General features: G+C 43.6%; 1 protein-coding gene across 1 annotated transcript in view; it reads right to left on the bottom strand.

Moving 5' to 3' along the window:
- Positions 1 to 22,093, bottom strand: part of LOC143341396 (uncharacterized) — a 179,700-nt gene that overhangs the window by 16,270 nt on the left and 141,337 nt on the right. The window contains exon 6 of the mRNA XM_076764297.1: positions 12,092 to 12,190. Coding sequence (XP_076620412.1) covers positions 12,092 to 12,190 — 99 coding nt within the window. The remainder of the gene's footprint in view (positions 1 to 12,091; positions 12,191 to 22,093) is intronic.

The following is a 22,093-nucleotide window of genomic DNA, read 5'->3' on the forward strand; positions in this document are numbered from 1 at the left end:
GTATTCGAGTACTTTGATCGAAACCGGCGTACCGGTTCCTCTCGATTCTTTTACAGAGGCAACGTCCGTATTTCCCTCTGTTCCGATATGTTCGCCGATTACAGCGTCGAAAAATGAAAGACGACCGCGGAGGATCAAAGCCCCGAAGGGATCCCGGAATTCGACACTCGGTAATGCCGAAAAAATTCCAACGGGAATATCGAAAATTTCGCTTTTGTTAAGGATCACCGTTATTCCCCGCGAACGCGGAGAGAACGACCACGGTTCCCTAAAAATTCCAGCCACCCTCGTTGCGTGTGCAACGGGTCGCGTGACCGTCGGCCGTTATCGAAATTCCAAGGAACCGTTTCGACCCGAAAAACGAATCGAGCTCGCCTAAGTGCTGCTGATTTTACGTGACCGCGTGCGCCGGAAGTGCGTTCCGCGAAAAGTAATTCGCTTAAAACATGTCCCGCGAAGCTCGTAAACTCGAAAACTGCCGAGGCAGGAAATTAACTAACGAAGAACGAAACGACGAACGCGTTTCAAAAGTCTCGGAAACGCTAATTGACCGCTCGCGAGTCCCGTCCAGTTAGCGATGAGTGGGGATTCGTCGGTGGTTTATTTATATTTTTACATATATTCAAACGAAAATACGTAAAATAATTCAATACCTCGCGATGACGCTTTTCTCACTTACAATTAGTTCTCTCGCTCTAATAACAAACAATATTACATCTACATCTCACTCGCGGATACTACTTTTAAGTTGTTTGGGTTTCGCGTACGAACTTACCCCGAAACATTCCAAGAAAATATTTCCACGCACAGAGAACGATTGCTTAAAACGATGTCAAATTCAAACCCAACCGCAAAACATTGCTCAAAGTGGAGGAATTAGTCTGAAAACGTTTGGGAAATCCGTCCACGGACATTTCCCAGCGAACGACCCGTGAAATTGCGGTGGAATGATATATTCGGCGACCGACCGAAATCCCGTTTTGATGAACGTAATTGTTAAGTCGGGAAACACGGGCACGGACGGAAAAATTATCGGCCCAGTTTTGATCCTCCCAGGTGTACACGCATCCTTAACAAATCCCTTGCACACCGGTGCTCCGATGCGCGCGGATTATCGCTCGATTCGAATCCATAAACACCGCTCTTAACCGCTTTATCTCCCGCGTTGGTAAACGAATAAAGCCCCCTGGGCACGCGAATCGCCAGTGATCGTAAATGTCTGCGTAAAAACTACGGTATTTCTCGTCCTCCCCCCCCCCCCCCCCGGTGACCCCCGCCCTCTTCCTCTCGCGAGGCCGTAAGTACTCCGGTGGCAATTTTTTTTTTCCTCGCCCCCCCAACGATTTAGATCGGTCGGGCACATCGATTGAAAAAGACAACGCGCGTGCAGCCGACGTCGACCTTGTTATCGTTGCTTTCAGGACCGCGAATTAACGGCGGATCCGATTATACGAGTCATTTACGGTCCGCTTCGCCATCGTCGATGGCGGTAACGAAGCGGTTCCGGTACGAGCCATTTCCACTCGTTCGAAATGGAAGGGCCGCCTTTCGAATATTATCATTCGAATATAGACCCAACTCCATTATCTGCTGCGGTACAACTACTCGAAACTCAGCGCACCATTAAACTATGGGGTCAATTTGTCGGGAACGCGTACAGCCACGGAACTACGTCCACCTCCAGAGGGCTAGTGGGTGGATGGGAGGGACCGAAGAGACGCGGAGACCGCCGCCGTTGGTTTCATGCACGAGATTACGCTTGTTCCCCATTAATTTGATGCGAGATCGATAATGCGCTGCGCGCCGTTTCGCGTCCAGGCTGCCACGCGTGAAAGAAAGGGCGAACGAAGAAGGAAAGACCGCTCGAAAAACGATCTGAATCCCGTTTACGGATCGAGCATACGTAGTGCACGGTTCTCGGAAGAAGAGATCTGCAAGGAACGAGACGCTTGTTTATATTTTGGGTCGATAGAAATTACTCTCGAGTCGCTTTCAGCAATATCGACTTCAAACAATCAAATTTCCTCCGTCGTTGGAACGGAAATATGTTTATTTCCGTTCATCAACTTTTTATTCCGTCGATCTAGATTTGCATATATATTGTGATTTTCGTTGTAAAATGAAACATTGTTAAACGTTTTTCAATTTTCCAGCGAAGCGTTATAGTCAAACCGTCCTCGAGCGGTCACTAAATGGGTTAGTACAGGCCATTCCGCGTGAAATCGATCAATTTTTTCTCCGATATCGGAGATCTTTTTCAAATTGAAACATGTTGTAGTTCACGTCAAAGGAGCTTCGCGTCGCTGTTTAAAAAATACGGATTTTTACTAATTTCTATCTCCGCGATCGTTAAACGTACGAACCCGGGGAGGGAATGAAACCCTTTTATCCCCGAACGAAAGGTATAATTATTTATTATCGAGAAACGACGGGAAGCTTAATTGGATACGGTAGATTTTTAAACGTGCCACAGCACATAATCCAACAATAAAACTTCGGTCGAACTGTTTGAATTTTTTGCCTCCCCATTTTTCTTTCCTATCTTTCCTGCTGTAATGGACAACGTAATTTCTACGCGAAACTTTTTTTCCTGTGGGCGGAATAAAGCCGGAGAAATGCCACTCAGTCAGTCTTAGATAACAACAACCTCAACATTCTTACAGAAAGAAACTAACATTATTCTACGTGCACCGTTATCGATCAAGTATAATTCAAGTTCTCTTATACAAACACGACGTACATTCATCGTAAACTCGAAAAGAACAACGCTCGCAATAATCAATTTATCTATTAAATAATGGTTAAAATAAGGCACCAGAAATTGTCATTAATCGTCAAATGTATGAAACAAGGAAAGAAACACAGATTTTAATTTTTTAGAGATGCGAAGGTCAGGGTTGGAGTACAATTTGGAGCATTCTGGCGACCGACGTTCTTGATCTTCTTGGATCGTAAATGATGTACGCAGAAATGTGCTAGATTTCGCGGTTCTCGCGAAGTTAGATGTAATCCCGTGACCTCCGACACTCGTCTAACTTCTGACGGTTTTACAGGTACGCTAGTTTTGCAGTTTCGCCGTGCTGTTTCTTTGGCCTTTTTTCCCGAGCTGTTAGTATGTAGCGCAGTAACGAACAAAGTTGCCTGACAAGTACAAATCGTGGGAATCCGAGACACGCCGTAGAGCTCTGTACGAATCTACCCATCAAATGTAAAGTAAAATAAATTCACGCGTTTGCAGCGGTCGTCCAGCTCGACAATGTAAAACTCGCGTAATCCGAGGCAACGAGACGGAACCTCGCGAGTATGCAATGCAACCGAGACACGTTTTACAATTACCCGTTGAAACTGATACTCTGACATCGAATTGATCCATAAACAAAATTTTAAGACGCAACGAATATCAAAATGATAATAATCTTTCGTAATTCTTCGAATTATCGCTATAATACATAGTTCTACCTGGCAATATTTGACAACAAATACCAGCGACAACTTATTTCGATATCTGTTTGAGACACTGAATGTAATGCTGGGGAACTGAAACGCATCGCTATAAATGAGTATCTATGCCATTGAATTGGTCGCATTACTACTCGTGTGTAATATAGCGACCCTTATCTGCGCTCAGTTTCCCATCTACACTGTGTAATCCGGGCTCTGCGTCACCCACACTTGTAAACATCGAAATCATCGGAATCCTGCGAACCCAGCGTCGCCCAACCCTCCGCATCTTCCACCGAAACCTTCCTAAACTTCGCCATACGCTACTACATCCGCTTCTATTTCGAAACCTTTAATATTCGTGCAGTAGATTCAGGTAGAAAATATGAATTCAACGTAATCCGCGTCGCTGACTTCATCTTCGAAGCGGTAAGATTTCAAAAATATATCTAGCGGTCTCCAAATCTAGTGCTTCGAACTCGGCGAACTTTGATACTTGTAAATTTTTTAATAATGTACGAAAATAGCACTCCGTTTAACTACTGAATATATTTCTATTTAACCTTTTAGTGGATTTTTGTGCCCTCTGCAAAATGTATGCAATCCTCCATCAGTTCATTATTTTTTAAATGCTTTGAAGGGAAGTTGATTTCCATTTACCAATTTGGTAAAAATCAACATTAAGCAAATTCAGTTGAGATCGAGAGTCCACTTAAGGGTTAAATGTTGAGAACGCGTTAAATTAATTACGAGTTGAAAGAGGGTGCAGCAGCGTGGTAAAAATCTAGGACACCAGTTGCTAAACGAAGGGTATCGAGCATCGATCACCGATCCCAAGCGAAGAGGGAACACGATGTCGCCGGATTCCTGGGACGCGACTATGACTTCCGTCTAATTATGGGGTCGGTTCGTCGGGCATTTTTCGCCCGTGGAGGACGGGGGACAGCCGGGCAGGAACCAAGGAATCGTATCAAGCACTCGTTAAGGGGAGCCCGTTGAAAACGTCGTCGGTAAAACGACGATCAATCACGATTTTACCCCGGTGCTCGTCAGTCGTCGCGTGCATATACGTCACCGGTTCAGGGACGAACGAGGTCGTTGAACCGTTTCTTCGGGTCCGTCGTCCAAAAATACACGGGAATCGGGGAGGAACGACAGAGTCGTAACGAGAAACGTAACGCAGACTCGTGAAGGGGTGGCGGGCGAGGGTTGGGCGGGCAGAGGAAGACGAAGACGGGGGAAAAAGCGAGCACAATGCTTAGGCTCGGAGAAGCTGCGGTGACAAACAGCGGACTGCAGTCGGTTGGAGAGACGGAGATAAACGTTTGGCGGCCGAGAGAAAGGAGGGGGAAAGGAGAGGGGAGGAAAAAGCGAGAGAGTCGAGGATGAATATACATCGCGATGCGACTCTTCTCAGAGCAGGAATTACTCTCCTCTCATCTATTCTTTCCACGCGGTTATTATGGTAGCCGAGCTATTCTTGGATAAAGAGAAAGATGGAGGAGAAGGGTGCACCGACTGATGCCCGGGGAGGGGAGGGTGGAAGTTTCAAACAAAAAGAACGCCGATCGAAAGCGAACGGAAGCTTTCACAGTCGGCCGGGTTCGCTCGACTTCTCTATTCGGAACGAATCGATTTGCCTCTTCTGGGACGATAACGTCGATGCTCGGCGTCTACGGGATTAGCTGCAGCGTCTCGCGGCTACGAAATTTCCCGTTAATTTACGCCCGCTGTACCGCGAACCGACGCCTGCTGCGCGCCTCGGACCTCCACGCGTCGCCAAACTACCAAAAAATCATATTTTACATTTTGCACGCTGTATTGTGATAGAAGCAGGTTCCACAGTGTAACTCGAAATCGATAGAGTTGAACATAATATTTGGGACGATACGAAAATTGAAATCTCAGCGACGAGTCGAAATTTTCAGCCCCCTAAACGCGAAAGGCGTCGACGGCGTTAATTCTTTTCATATTTAGTAGGCAAGTGGGGGAGAAACGCGTCTCCCGGAGGGCAGAACTCTTTCGTCGCGATGCAGTTTCCGGAACTTATTGCCTCGGTCGCGTCGTTCGTTTTGCGAGCGTCGAATCTAGGAACAGCACGCCGGCAACTTTTGATTTCTTCCATTTCAGACTTGTCGCGTTCTCGAACGGGTCTTCGCGCCCGCCTCCCCCCTCCCCCTCCCCCTCACGGCCCTGTTTCCCCGCGAATTATTAAAATCCTGCCGGAGCTCCGAGCGAGACGCAACTTTTTCAATTCTCGCCGCTTCAAACTTCCGCAAACGAAGCCTGGACCGAGCGCCGCCGCGTAACCGGCGAATTTCCCGAAACATTCGAAAACGAAATTTCCCACCGCGAAAATCGCGCGAAATTATCTCGACCGGGGAACTGCCCCCGAAACGAAACACGCGAGCAAGTTGCTAATCGTGTCGACGATAAAGTGTGGGTGGTTCATTGTTCGAACGATGGACTTAATAGTGACTGTCGATTGTGAAGAAATTTTGATAGAAAGTTAGAAAAGTATCACAAATAACATTAGTATATTAATTTACTTACAGAGACGGTGTATGGTCCAAAAACACATCCCAGAGGATTAAAGTTAAACGATTGTTCCTGGGGGTTGTAATCTCCTAAGTTAGCTACGACTGCGTTTGTGTCGACTAATTGGTAAACATTTAGTAATGGAACTTTGTTATAATTTTCTATTATATTTGCTACGATGTAGCTCGATCGCACGGTATTATGTTTTGATCTGTCTAAAATAATTTTTAGTAATTTATCAAGTTTCGTTCACGGAAGTCTCGTATAAATATACAAATATTAATTAACAGGAAACCGAATATGGCTGCTCGCGGAACTTCTGCAAACATTCTGATGTTTCTGTAACAATTTTGATAATTCGCATGGAGTTGTTATAACTTTCAAGTTTAATGTCACCGTACCATATGAAGGAAGCTTTTGTCAAAACACGAGATGCAATTTAATTTTGATGTGCCTGTAACTACCTTCTAACAACGAATTAAGAATATTATCTCGAACGGGCAAAAGAAGTTTCTGTCGACGATAAATTGTAATTATAAAATTAAATCAGATAAATAAGGGTAGAAGCAAAGGCAGAGGACGGTGGAAAATTTAAAAAAAATAAAGAGTTTGCTACCACTGCATCACAGGTTAACGAGTTTCGTGGCACGTAAGTCCCAGTTCTAGTAATTTAAAAAAAAGTATGCTCCGAAGGTAGAGCAAGTTATTCGAGCTACGACGAGTCCTACGCCCATGCTAAATCCATGATTTACTCCCAACGAGCGAGTTCAAAGGGAAGAAGGGTCTCCTCGGAGCCAAGAGAAACTTTAGCCTCTACCTTGGAGACGTCTCGAGTGCATCTCGTCCCTGGCTTCCACCTCTGAATTTAACATCGAAACTGCACCGATACACTCCGTCGCTGTCTCCCTCGTGATAAAAGTTGATCGTTCGACCCTACAAGGGCGCGGATACCCGAAATCATGGATATTTTACCCGAGAAAAAAGACGTGTACCGGATTAATCGTGTCCTGAAAAAAGCTGCAAGCGATTTTTGTTTCTGTTGTAATTTATTACTCGAGGATTTTCAATAAAAAAAAAAAATCCCATTTGATACTCGAGTAAAAATGTATTTCACGGCTGGAAGCACGGATTCCCTCGCAACGAGAACATCAAAAAGTACACGAACTGAAAAAACTGCTCGTTGCCATAATTTTGAATTAGCGTAGATATAAACCATTTCGTAAAACCAAATTCACGGAGCAGCGGAGATAAGATGAAAGTAGCTGATACATCTAGCATAGGATTTAGTGTAAAAATATTGCGCTCGAGTTGTTTTATTTTTCGTAAAATGGAGGATTAAACGTACGATTTTCAAAACGTTAAGGGCCGCGTTATATTCGAGCCAATACGATTATTCCGTAGGACGATTCAGTTATCTCTACCTCGTGGAAACGGCGACTAAACTTACAACCAGCGCTGCTGATAATATCTGCCAAGTTTATGAACCTGGTTCGTTGCTTTTTATAATGTAGAATTATAGAGTCGTAATACCCATAGATAGTTCCGTGCAAAATGATTAAAGCTATGGGAAAATCCTTGCTGGGAATAATTTTTGGAAAGGCTTCGAGTGCCTCGCGGAAACAATCGGTCTCGAAGGGTCGAAGAAAAATGACCGTGTAACAAAACCGGGCCTTAAACTGCATTTAAAGTTCAGGGTTCGAAAGGGTTAACACGAAGATATTGTATACTTTGCGGGATAATACAGGCTAGGTACTCGAAACAGACTCATCGAGCGGCGTGTAAAGCGATACCCTCGGGGGTACAAACCACCAAATGTATTTTTCGCAGCTCTTAACCACGCAAATCCATATCACCTACCCCTTGGCGCGCTTCGACCCTCTTAGAAACACCAAAGGGGTTCCAGCCTACTAGGAATTGCTCAAAGTACATTATTCATCCCGCGTGAGATATTTCCAAAAACTTAATCAACGCCCCAAAAATATCCCCGTAAGACCCGACCACGTTTAAGCAATTTGTATCGGTGGTCGAGTCTTCTATTTACATTGCAGATTCTCATCTGGCGCGGTCTCTGATGCAAATAAATTTCATGTTTAATTTTAACTCTGCCAGTCAAAGGTCACGGTTATGTCGGAATACGCCGTTGCATATGCAAAAACAATATCGATGAGCTCGAAGAAGCCCCTCGAAAAGATAAGCTCGACGCAACGAACGTATTTTACATCGTGTTTTGTAAAATATTTGAGATGATTCTTTGGCGTACGTTGTAGGCAGGCGTCTCGATTAGTAATTCCGTGGTTCGTTCTATGTACTTAGGTACTCGTCAATGATCGACACGCGATCGGGGGCTTGCGTTGTTGTCGCGAAATTAGCCCGCGATAAATTCAGCGGTCCCGCCAGGCTTGCTAAATCCAACGTCGGTTCGCTGCGGGGGCGGGAAAGGGTGGCACTGCCACGGCAAACTTCTTAACTGCGCCACTGGTAACTAACTTGCTACCAGTCTCGTCTCGCGAACTTAACCGATGAATAACTACAAAATAATCGGCTTGAATATTCATGGCTGATTCTCGCGTTCCCGCGCCCGTTGTCGCTGGATTATTTGTCTCTTCTCCTTGTCCTCGACCCGGGCGGGCATTCATTAAGACGTAGAATTCCCCGGAGATCCCTGTCCGAGCATTATCCGCCGCGGAATACGCACGACGTTCCTTGTAATCCGAAAGAATACTAATGGACCGACTAACCGCGTTGCTTTATAGCGCGATATCTCTCGCGGGGCGCGCCACGAGCTCGAAATAATTAAATCTCGCGCGGAAATCGTGCAACTTTTTACCCAGATTGAACAGACACTAAAGGAAGATATAGAAAAGTATTTTTTAAATCTGAATTTAATTGACACGCGTGTGAAAATGTTCTGATTTGAATAGATATTGTACGAAGTATAGAGAAAAAAAATATAGAGTATCCGAATGTTTGGAATTTTGCACGATACTTTTCGTCTGGTTTGCACCGGTTTTGCAAGGTTTCTGATTTCGATGTACGTTTCGAAATAATGAAAACAGAGTATCGTGCCGTTTAAAAAATGTTCCGCGACATCGTCGAATTTTAACAGGACCCGCTGTGCGATAAAGATGCAATACCGGAATTCAGTTCCGCCAATTGCAAGATAATAATTCCTGCGCCGGTACGAGCTTTATTGGTATAATGAAGCACACATTACCATGAACGTATTTATTAACTCTACGTTTCGGTTCGTATGCCAGACCCCGGATCGATAGCGTAACTTATACAATTCTAGAAACCCGAGTGCACAATTCACTATTGAAATCGAAGTAGATGCATTACAGTTTTCGGATTGCGTTAGACACAAATTACGAGCAATCATACCGTAACTAAGTGTCTAGAATTACATCTAGTACAATGCAGAATAAACTACCTGGTGCGTTTGGTTTTAAAACATTCAAACTTGGTAAGAATAACGAAATCCTTTTGCCCTTGTGAGTGTGCCAAAATTGCATTCAGGAGCAGATATACACGCAACACCACGTTATAAGGGGATAATAATTTCCATAAATCGAAATTATAGAACGTACGATTGTCTTTGATGATACAACGTTCCACATTCGGCGCGAAGGGACCAATATTCTCGTATCTCGTGGTGTACGGTTCCGGTTTGATAAGAGGGAATTTTCGTAATGTTCTCGAGGGTGCACTTAGATACAGTTGGCTCAAGAAAGGGCGAGCTATCTGACCGTTGAGAATTTGATATATACCGAGTCCTCAATTTACGCAGTTAACTCGTTCTAGGGCTTTCCACGTAAGTCTAATACCGCCTAAACCAAATTACGTGAATATATACAAGTATATTCCACCCCGAACAGCGGTGCTCCAAGCCCTATTAATATGAAAAATGCTACATATCCTACGGTCAAACTGGAGAAATAAACAATCTAGGAATGGAAGTTTCATCCAAATCGATTCCAAACATAAACATATTGTATATCTGTTATAATTGTAACCGATAAAAGTCTACGGTAAAACGTTTGTATGATTCTTACCGAGACTTTGAGGATCGAAAGACTGTTGACCTCACGATGTTTATGTAATTTTATTTCTATAATAATATAGACACTCGTATCCATGGTATTCGTAAGTAAATATATACGTAGCCCAGTGTAAAATATTAAAGGCACGGTGAAGTATTTCGTAGCGATAGTAAACATTCAATCACCATCGTCGCAATGATCGTGCGAGAGCCGGACGAGCAAAAGATGTTCACCGTAACCGGGTACGTTTTTATTCCCCGGTCTAATTGGCCGCCCCCCCCCCCCATCCGCGGGTCTAATTACGAATTTACCGGTGCTGGAAAGGGTAATTTGTAGCCTGGATTAGCCGACGTCTTTTCTCACGCCTTGGAAGACTCTCGGTTAAAGGTCGCGGCCCGACGTGGAGAAACGTAATTCACCCGAACTCTCGTCGTACTTTACAAGGGTTAACGAAGAAGGCCGGGGTAATTGCAAAAATCACGAAAAGATTTACCTCGACGGTTCAACCCCGGGCCTTAAATTATTTCGTTCATAGAGTCGGTTCGAGCACTTTGCCACTGCGTACATTCGTAATCGAAACGTTAACGAAAACATTGAGGGTGTTTTGCAGCCTCGAAATAAAAAAAAAAAAATAACTATATCGAGCAGGATGTAACGTAAGGCGATTACAGCGTAACTTGACTTAATCCCTAACTCAAAGTCCAACCGAAACGTAAGTTGAACGGAAGGATGCCGCGATGTCTGAGAATAAGAATAAAATGCAGTATTATGTGAAACGGGAAAGGGTAAAATTACTGTGCGATTACATTATCTGATAAATAACCGGACCGACTCTAGGAAAAATGAAACAGGACAAGCGGAATGAACCGTCACGAAGATCTGATACGGTCGACATCACACCCATGTAACATTCATTAATTATTTTTTAACAAACCATTCCTGTTTCTCGGTATCTCGAGAAGTCTAGGAATATTTGTGACGTAATTCGAGCAATTAATTAAATACGTCCATAATTTCTACTTCTACGATGTTATTTTGTTCGAAAACATCTGGAGATCGTCGGGAATTTTCGAGCAGAGTTTTCTTGGAATCCCGAGTCGCGCGATGTTACGTGAAACATGGACGAAGAAATTCGATATGAAATGATACTTAATTCGCGTTCGTTTGATAATCGATCGATACGGGGGGGGTAAATTCGGGGCAGCCCAGTTCAGCTGGTAAATATCTTTATTTGAACGGCCGCAGACTATTCAAGTGAGCACCGATTACATTTCCACAGCTCAAATATTTTAAGCAAATAGACCCTATTTGTGATTCAGCTGGCTGTACTTGTCGGATCCTCTGTGTAAATATCGCCGGGAGGGTGTGCAATAATAATACAAATGCGACCCACGAAACGCAGTCTGGTCGATTACCGATAAAAACCGGATTAAAAGTGCCAAAGTACAGAGCTCTCATAAAGGGATGGACCGAACCCAAAGATCCGGCTTCTAGGACGATACGCAAAAATTTTTTTTAGTTTTGGGGCTCGAGAAATCTTCAAATACGATACTACTGTAACTCGAAATTCAGGAAATATTTTCTCACCGTTTATATTGTTAATGTTTGTGACGACCTTACTTTTTAGCGAGCATGTACTGGTTCCAGATTCGACTTCTGCTCTGTTTGAACTGCCCACATCCGACTGAGATTGTACGAAATTTTTGTTTGCTCGATAAAATCAAACAGTGCACAATTCCCTTATCAAGTTTACCTTGCATACTCTCCAAAGTGAAAGAAAGAAAGAAACTTGCGGTATATTTCACGCACGTGACTCGAAATGGAAAAGAATCTATTCTGAATTTTTTCATTCAAGACAAACTTTGAAAACCACAATATCGATCCTAGAATCCAGTAGAGAAACCATTTATTTTGTACACGTTTCGTGCAGTAATTATGTCTCGTTCGATCATGCTCCCGAACGGAGGATTGCTTATTTGCGAAAAATCTAAATAATATCGCAGCAGAATGATCTCGAAGCTCGCTGCAATTTGCATATTCAGTCGGATCGAGGTTGACGAGAAGAAACTTACCTAAGAGCGAAATGCTCGCATGTCGATGATTGGATCCAGGGATTTCTTACGATTTCCGAAAGCTCCTCGCGTATCTGCTCGTTCCTGGCGGTTTCATCTCTGTAACAAAGAACTCCGTCTAGAAATCCGATCGGAAAGCACGGCGATAAATAAGAAATGAAACGAAATATTGTTTGAAAAGTATTGTGAAAAAACGCGCGAAAGTTCGCTATCGATTTTACATTTTGTGTCGGGATTTACGTTAAACTGTCCGTTAAATTTAACCACCCTGGTAGATTTTCAATGAGAATTAAAATAAATAAAGGAACGACGTCTGATGGTGAACCTCTGCCTCCACAGAAATTCTCACAAGAATATAGTTTTTCGTGGCAAAGAAGAAACTGAACGAGAGAGGTCGATGATTTCGTTAGCGTCGAAATGAAATATAAATAAGTTTGGAAGATAAAGGAAACTGGGCTCGCGGAATAGATCAACGGGAAGACCCGGTTTTCCTCTTTCCTTTTCCAGCTCCGTTCTCCAGTGCTGCCAAACGACTATAAATATTGAACCGGTACCGTCGGCTATCTTCCTTAATTAGCCGTCGCGGTATCGATCTTCCTCGCCCCCGAGGACGCAGTGTTTTACGATCGTTCGAACCCAAGTCAAACAGAGACCGTTTCACAGGCTTGCAAACGGTCTGTTCGTTATTCGCGAATCTCAGATTACCGTCAGTTCTCTTCCCGAACCTCCAAGAGTTCCCTACAGCCAAATTCGTATCGCAGCCAGGATCCGTTGCACTGGATCAGGCGTGTCGAACACACGAAGCTCCTCCGATCCATTATGCCTCGAAGCCTCTTTGAACTCTCTATTTTCTCAATTTTTATTCTCGTATCGATACAATTTTAAAGCTTGGAAATCATTCAGATCGCGACAGACAACGAGAATCCGAGATACAGGGGTTTATTCTTAACGATTCTTATAATTTAGAGTCCACTTTTGAAACTTCCAGGCAATTTGTCGAACGATAAACTGTTTAAAGCTACTACGTAATAGTCTATGGACACCCCACGCCCATTATATTTACCCTAGCGACTTCGGAAACCATAAAAACAGTCACTTCGCGAAACTGGTGATTCACCCCTTACTCACCGCCAAATGACAAATCCCATTGCACGAATAGGGTGCGACGTTCGAAAAAACGATGAAGCGGTCATGGTATCATACCGATTATTCCTCGTTCTAGTTTTTTCATCGAGGAATGTTTTATTTATATTGTGTTTTCGGGAGGGGGTGAGGAGAACTCGGGGATCGCAGATTCAAAATTAAAATACAGCTCGTACGTAAGGATATGGCCGTCACTATGGGTATGAATAAACAATTCCAACGACACACAGACATTCCGCCCCGAACGCCTGTATATTTGATCCTAAGACTCGCAAGGGAACGTCGAGACTTGCCCTCTCCAACCCCTAAACTTAGAATTCCGTGAAACTGTACGGTGAAATATTTTTGGGCAAAGACGTCAACTTCAGCGATACATATTACTCCCCCTGTTTCCATTTAAGATTCAAAGCAGGTCGGTGCCTCGAACTGCCCTGGGACCCTCACTTTCTTACATTATTTTCTCTACGTAAAGCGTTTCTGAAACAATATTTTAAAAGCATTTCAAAACCACTAACCTTCGCGACAGCGTTATAATTTTTATTCTTCGATTGATTCCTAGATTTATTTCTATTCGTATGCACCCTCGAGCACGGAAGAATCTGACACACTTTTTCTCCGCGACATTATACATTACCATATCAGTTGCTCCGATTTATTACACCTAATCGATTTCAATATCCGCTCCAGAACACTTCGTAGCGTGTCGCTTTTTCGGACTCGTAAATTTAATACGAATCTTCGGTTTATCGATCCCTATCTACGGAATATGCAATTTTGCGAACATCCTACGCGACTATATCGACCTGTTTTTGCACGTCGGAGACCTTCGTCGAGGACGCAATTGTATTTCGATAAGTGCGATGTTTTACATGAAATTATACCATTTTCTTCTGTATTTGGCTATATTATTCACCAGTTTATATGTAATATCTTGTAAAAATACTTTCAGCCCAGGTTGAATAATCACCTAACGAAAAGTATTAGAATTTACAGAAAATTACTTTGGAACAATGTTGAACGATGTTTGAAAAATGGAGGAATAACGTAGAAACTAAAATTGGTCCCTGGAGTAGGTGTCTCCGCCTAAAAATAACTCCGTATATAAAGTTTGAAGCAATTCTGAGGGTCCGAGTCTCGCCATTCCCTTGCCAGTCATTCATTACGTTACACTCGCTCGTTATCATTAGAACAACCATACACCAAATGTAACTTTGCCTCGTTTGAAAATGCTAAATTGACGCATCGACTGCCAGGATCAGTTTCCACCTTACTTCAGATAATTTTCCAGCATGTATTAAAATTTTATAACCGAGGTATCTCTACAATTCCTGAATAGGCCACGAGAGAATTTATCGAAAGCAGTTCGTCGATCAAAAGTTTTTGAGTGCCCAATCGGTTGAAATAAGGGTCGAGAGCGCCCTTTCGGCGTAGGTCTGGCCACGGGCCTGGACACGGCGGTGCTCGGAAGGAACAGGTAAGGAAATGGAAACAGATCGTCGGCCATCATCGATTAATTCGCGCGGGGGCTGCGCCGAAATGGCCAGTAGCCATTCCTTCGAGCTTGACCCAAATCACGGCAGAACGAGGCGCGGCGTCCCGTCGAGAGGAAAACAAACCCGGCCGCGAATAGAGAAGCGAACAGGTCGAGCGTATCGGTGGACAGGGCGCAGCGATTTATCGCGGATCATGACCGATTAGCGATCCTAATCCGTTTCGCCGTTTCGGATCGCGGAAGCGGCGCGGAGTGCAGTCGGATCGTTAATCAACCGGTCGTCCGGATCAGTGGCTCTCATCCCGGACCCACGTTCGTCTTCCGCTCGTTCGTGGCAGCGGAAGGCTACCAGAGGAACCTCTCCGACTGCAGGTTAACCGTTTATCAAGCGGTCGACCGACGATGCGCCGCCGGCGGAAGCATTTGCGGGACTTCTTAAGACGCTATCGACCATAAACTCCGACCTCCACCCACCGCGTACCGGAAACACGAATCGTAACCGACCTAAAAGCTACTTCACGCGTATCACTTCGCGCTGATTAGCGACATTCGACTATGATTTACCTGGAACGTGCTCGTTTTTACTCGCGAGGGCAACCTGTTGAGGAGGATGTAATATTGTGAGAAAGAAGCTATCGAGTGTAAGAAGTGTATAGGCGTCTGCTCCTCGAACATTTGTTTATAATATGTAGATAGGAATCGAGACAGGGTTCGACTTCGACAGCAGAAAGACACCCTGCATCGATCACGTTTCTACGTTCTTTTACGTTAAATAGTTATAGTTTATGTTCAAGTTCTTCGTCAATTTTTTTCTCGAAAGTGCGTAGGATTTCGAGGGTACGTCTATTGACCAAAAATGATTGTAATTGCCCCCTGCAACTGAAAATAATTTTTCCGGAACGATTTGAAACTTTTTAATTTCACCGAATATCAGGGGAATCGTCATTCATGGTCAGACACTGTATTTTCGGTAAAGAATTTTTTTCTCGAAAATGCGTAGGATTTCGGGGATATGACTCTTCACCAAAAATGATTGTAATTGACCCCTACAGCCAAAAATATTTTTTTTAGAACGATTTGAAATTTTTTTTTTTCGTCGAAAAATTTCACACCTTCTCGAATTTTTTTCTAGAAAGTGGATAGGATTTCGGGGATATGACTCTTCACCAAAAATGATTATAATTGACCCCCGCAACCGAAAATAATTTTTCCAGAACGATTTGAAATTTTTAAATGTAATTGAATGAAACTCTAGTTAAAAATAATTCTTTTAGAGCGATTTGTAATTCTTTTTTTTCTTAAAAATTCGTCTCTGATTTTTAATAAATCTGTTTGACGCTGTACGGAAATGTGTAATATCTTTTTGTAGGCATCAATGAGCTTCTTTTATTTATTTTGTGTCAAACAGTTTATCGTAATATTAAATGGTATAGTATATATCGTCAAGTTTAGAGTGTTCGAATATTTGAATCTGACATCCTAACGCGAGCGAATTCATAAGGTCGATGGTTACATAAAACGTGTGTGCTTTGGCGGAATTCGTCTTGCACGGCGTCTACGGGGCTCCCTTCGGAGTAATTGTTACGGAGAATTCGGATAACCGCGGGAATTCGTGTGTCTGATCTCTCCTTCGAAAACGCGGACGTCGAGGTGTCGGCCCCATCCTCCCCTTCGTTTACCGGGGAACCACGTTCGGTTAGATACGCAGGAAGATCTTGGCAATGATAGAACGCAGGTAAGCGGAGAAGTTACGGCTGCGTCTGGGATCCTAATTATCGAGCAACTTGGCCGGGCGCTCGTCGATCACCGGCGGAATTACGTTTGCGGTCGCAGCTACGCGCGAGTGGCCGAAAACCCGGCATCAGGACCACTCGAGACCTTTATTTCTGGATATGTTCCAATTATGCTCGAATAAAGGGATGAACTTTGTCCACGAGTACCAAAATATTCACGATTTTATTTTCTTGGGCATTCTTACGCGGCAGAAGCTCGATTTAATGGACCGTTTGAGAGGAGGAACAGTGTCCGGAAAATTCAAAGTAGTTTTCAGATTATTTTTAGAGAGAATTTTTCAATTGTCGGGCTGCTATATTTGTATTATGAATTTGTCTTTTCCATTTCTTCATCTCTACAGTATTAATTATATTATTCCACTCATATTGATCTTTGCACCTGTAATACCAAATTACGAAGTCATGAGTGCATACGAGTTTCTTAACTACCCTATCTTATGTAAATCTGGCCCCTTTAATAGGGCCCAGAATGAATATTACGTCCTGAAGAATAGGGAAAGAAAAGTTCCCCGAACTGAGGAATGTCCCGATCTCTTTCTCCCAACAATTGAGCCATTCAGCCACTGGATTCTCCCTAAGCCAAGCATCCCATACATCTAGCACCTACAGGAACATGAAAGAGTCTGTATACGTCCTGTGATTCTAATAAATCGAATGGAGTCATAGTTGGTTGACTCTGGATAAACGGCATTCCCCAACGTCGCGTCTCAGCGCATCTTTACGATCCCACCGCGCATTAAGGGAGAATAATTGTCCTCGAGCTGACACGCTGGTACCATAATGGACGAATAAATAGCTACTCCCTATCTTGTTCTTCTCGTTATCGAATATGGTCAACGGAACGGAGAGAATTTCCCGAATAAAATAAAACACAAATTACGTTAATTTAAAATATTTTTCTCCGTACGAAGTTACCACGCGAATATACGAATGTTCAATTTACGTTACAAGTTTGTCAGAAGGTGACATATTGCAGAGAGTACGTAAGTGCACCCGAGACTCCTCTTTCGATTCCGTTCGTTCGAAACGAATTCCTTTGGACTTTGATTTCGCGACGCCTCGTTGATCCAAAGGCTCCTCCTTCGCGTTCCACGCGCGAAAAATGTCGTAGTTCTGAAAACACGTCGTCGCCTCTCCCCCGTTGAAAATTCCAAGGAGAGGACGATCGACGCAGGAATACTCGCGATCTCGTAAATACCAGACACTCCCTCGTTACGAGGCGCTCGTCGCCTTTTAGGGTGGTTCATCGCCGGCTGCTGGAATCTGTCTTTTGTCGCCGCGTCTTTCCCCTCGAAGAAACGAGAATAGAATCGAAACGCGTCCCGAGGAAACGCGCGAAACAAAAGCTAGACTCGATGACGCTTTTGGGGGATGAACACGTGCACGCGAATCCCCACCAACGACCAGTCATCAGCTACAGTACGCTAAACAGTTCAGCGTATAAAAATCACGAAAGATGAATAAATTAGGAGTCATAAATTAGAGTCCATTGATGGACTTTTAAAACCAACACTCGATGAATCTAAAATTTTAATTCGTTATTCTTGAATTAATTTCCCTAGGCTAATAATCTTTCCAAGGATGAACGAAAGGTAGAAATTTTAGTTTATGCGAGCCAAGAGTTAACATCGAGCAAGTTCCATAATTATTTATAAGACGAAATTTCTATTCTCGATCGTCTCGACCGGTCTAAAAATTTGCACGCTTTATATCGACGCGTTTAAATGCAGTTTTTAACGAGACGTTCCGTGGATTTCGCCAGGCTCTATGGTTTCCGCGACACAAAAGAGGTTAATAACTTCTGCAGCGGAGTATTAAGAATTAATGCGTCCCGAAAGTTTTAATAAATCTTGCGTGCTTAAGATTCTCGAAACGTTAAAATTTTACAACCGGCGGTGGAAGTTACGCGAACGTTTAGGACAGTAGTAAAGGTTACGCGAGTCTTGTAGCTAATAATTTCAGTTTCCGTTCGCGATTCCACGGTTTTCTGAATTCTTAAGAAACATTTTAAGAGCAGACGGTTTTTGGTGGTTTGGCTACAGCGTTACCGGAGTCTTAACAACTCTAGGTTTATTACGACCGGATGAGAATGGGAAGGTTTACCCACATCAAGGGTCGCGACGCTCAAACGGCCAGTTTCATGCTCTAACGTTGCAACGTGGACAAAGTTTGTTGAATACTTCATTTTGGTCTGCGGTGGATACGTCCATGAAACTAATCGAGCTTCACGTAGACATTCTCTATTTCCTGATTTTTTAACTCGGTGTTCAGACACTAGTTTCATTTATAATTGTTTATCGATTCGGTAGTTCGCGTGCAAGTTCCTTGAACTTTTCGCGAAAAGAATTCCCCGACGATAGTCTAAATAATCGCATTCCTGGCGGGTTGTTTCCTCTTAAAGCTCCTCGAACCTTTTTCCTACGAATTGTTTCGAAAGCACGCAACGGTTAGAGCGAAATGGTCGCGTACGCGTGAGAGCACGCACGAGGGCTCGCACCGGATGCGAAGATCGGAAAAAAGAAACCCGAGGGGAAACGCGGAAAGGAAGGGTGGTCTAAAATTATTTAGTCGTCGCCACAATTCACGCCGGATCCCTCCAAATATCTCCGTTTCGCCACCAGGCACGTTCCACCGAACGATTCCTTTCTACTTTCCGAAAAACATTTTTAGTACTTCCTAATTTCGTTGCGTAAAACAAATTATTCAACGTTCTGTGGACCCACCAGAGAAACGAGGGCAGTTCTTTGAGGATTTTCAAACCTTTTACACTGGTCTTAGAGTGAGTAATCTGTTAAAATACTAAAATATTATACGATAGATTTTTCCAGTGGGCCACTGCATTTCGAATTTCCCTACACGAGTGCCCGTTGGATTCCCCCGTAATTCGAGCGTTTGGGCTGCGAACGCAAGGAGGGTTAAATTCGGCGCTCGATAGCGCGAGAATTCCATGCTGCTCGTCGACGAGTTACCCAGAAATTCCTTCGATCGACGAAATTCCCTGGCATCCGCCATCGAGCCTCGGTTTCCCGACACGTGCGGGGCGGCCGCTCGATCAAGAATATTCTACGCGAAGTCACGAGCACGTGGTGCGTGTAAACATCCGCTTTGACGGATCGGTCTTCCTTATTGGGCTTTCGTGCTCGCGTGAAATCTGGGTCTCGTTGGAAGTGTGCTCTCTCCTTTGTTCGAGACGCGGGCGTCGTGAATTTAAACGAAACCCGCAACGACGCACCCCCTCCCCCGGCGCATCCAGCGTTTCCGCGTCGCCTCCAGTTCCTTCGAACCGACGAATTTGCATATTTTGGCGCCAGTTCCTTTTTTTATTCTCGCACGTTCGCCGGGGTGACTGCCCTGGACGCTCGGGGAAAAATAAAATTGTTGAGCATCTAACGCGTTAAATAAAATCCTGGTCGTTCGAGGCGAATTCCTATGCTTTTGCTCGAAACTGTATAACGCGCATCGTAATTGTCGAAACTTTATTTTGGATGGAAAGGATCGACTTTGATCTGTGTTCGCATTGTGATTAGTTATACAATTGTAAAGTGACGGCTCCCAACTGAATGAGTTGAAATCTCAAACTTAGATCGTACCTCAATTTTGTGAAGAATTAAAGTCTGATTTCGTAATATTAAGGGGCTCTAGGAATTAAGATGCTGTGCAATAACCTTTTGGGGCACATTAGTGATGCACCATACATCACCCAAAGATCTATTATTACGTCCTACGCACGCAGTAATCACTCATTACAGCCGTAAGAAAGACAGTGTAAAAACGCCCATTCATTAAGTTCAGCGTTCTACGAATACCTGGCACAAACTGTTAATGGTACCCGTATTGTAAATGGTACTATAGTATAATTTTATTTCGTTACACCAGTTTTTAGGTTATTATTATAAATCATTGCGAAACCTGTGATCAAGGTTTTATATTTCCCATTATCCTGAAGCATATATTTTACCTGATATTATACTGGATGGTTAGGTAACATAGGAATCTGAATTTTACAACTAGATTCAGATTAAGATATAAATCTTGAGAATTGTACGGATGCGACCCAATAACAGATTAAAGAAGCTTAATTTCAGGATACCGAGTTTATATTCGTTCTGTAACGTGTAATCTCTCGTTTGTTGGGAAATTTATTTCGTAATTTCATGCACTGTTAGATTCTGACCATAAACCCGAGAGAGATTAGACTATTTTATTCTATTTTGTCCTCTCTTCCATTTTTGGTTAATAAATATTGACCATTATTATTTATTTCATATTTGTTCACACGCGCGTATCGTAAATAATAAATATTGTGAACAGCAGTGTGAAATAAACGTGAATATTGAATATATACAGGAATGTAAATTAATAAAGATATTGCAATAAACGGTATGAAAAAGCATTCTTCCCGCTTTGAAATTGAGCACTTTTATATTGGAATCTTTTAATGAAAAATATAGAATCTAATTTACCGTGACGTACACTCGATGAAAAAGGATAAAATAAAACGTGTGCCCATTGGTAAGTAGACCAGTCACAAACAAAAAGTTTGAACATTTTAGACAAATTATCGACCACAATCTCCAGCCATTTTTTAACCACAATAATACATTTTACGCCATTCATTACTATTCTATTCACACCGTAATTTCCATGAAAGTTAACAACTTCCCATCTCGACGAGAGGGGAAAAGAAATACTTCGTAAATCACTTTTCCGCGCGCCGAAAAGTAATTATATAATAGCCAGAACTTTCCAGCAGACTTAATACCAGAATTTCAATTAATCGTAGCCTAGATTTCAGGCTCCGTCCTGTTCCTCTGGCCAAGGTAACTCGGTGTGAACGTCGAACTCGCCGATTATCCGCGATCCACGGTTACTATTTTTGCCAAACGCAACGAACGCGTATAATTAACGGGGCCCCGGGGTAGAAAAAGCACGATGGAGCCGGGCGGGTGTACCGGAAAACGTGCATCAAAGGGATCGCCCGAAGGGTCGCTTAAAATCGCGCGAAACCGCCGCGACAGCCGCCACACACAGAGGAAGAAAACGGAGAGCAGAGGCCCCCGCGGTAACGAATTCCTTCGCTCGGAGATATTTTCGTCGGCACGGAGTCGGTGTCGTTTGTCGGACGATAAACTTTCACCCTCCTCTGCGGCCCCGACTCCATTCTTTTTCTTCCCCGAGACGCGACGGGCTTGGTATTCCACCCCCGCCCGTCACTCTCGCAAACGGATAGGCGTTTTAACGCGTCCCCGGAAAATTTCAGGACCCGGGAAGAAAGGCAATGAATCGCGATTAGAAGAGAGAAGATCGGGATAATCGTCCACCGGCGACACGCGGGCCCGCGAGTCTCCGAAATCATCGTCGATAAATCCTTAGATCCGTCCAATTTTATGAAAATTCCACCCACACGCTTCTCCTCCGCGAATTTATTACGCTATTTTCCGTCCACTGGGTGTCGTTTCGAGATCGATACCTTGGATTCTCCGGAAATTGAAATACGATGTCGCTGTTTGTATATTCTTCGCTCGATCATCGACTGCTGTGCAGTGAAGAGAACCTCTTTACTCGAGAACAATT

Source organism: Colletes latitarsis, chromosome 4 (assembly GCF_051014445.1).
Source record: "Colletes latitarsis isolate SP2378_abdomen chromosome 4, iyColLati1, whole genome shotgun sequence".
Lineage (NCBI taxonomy): Eukaryota > Metazoa > Arthropoda > Insecta > Hymenoptera > Colletidae > Colletes > Colletes latitarsis.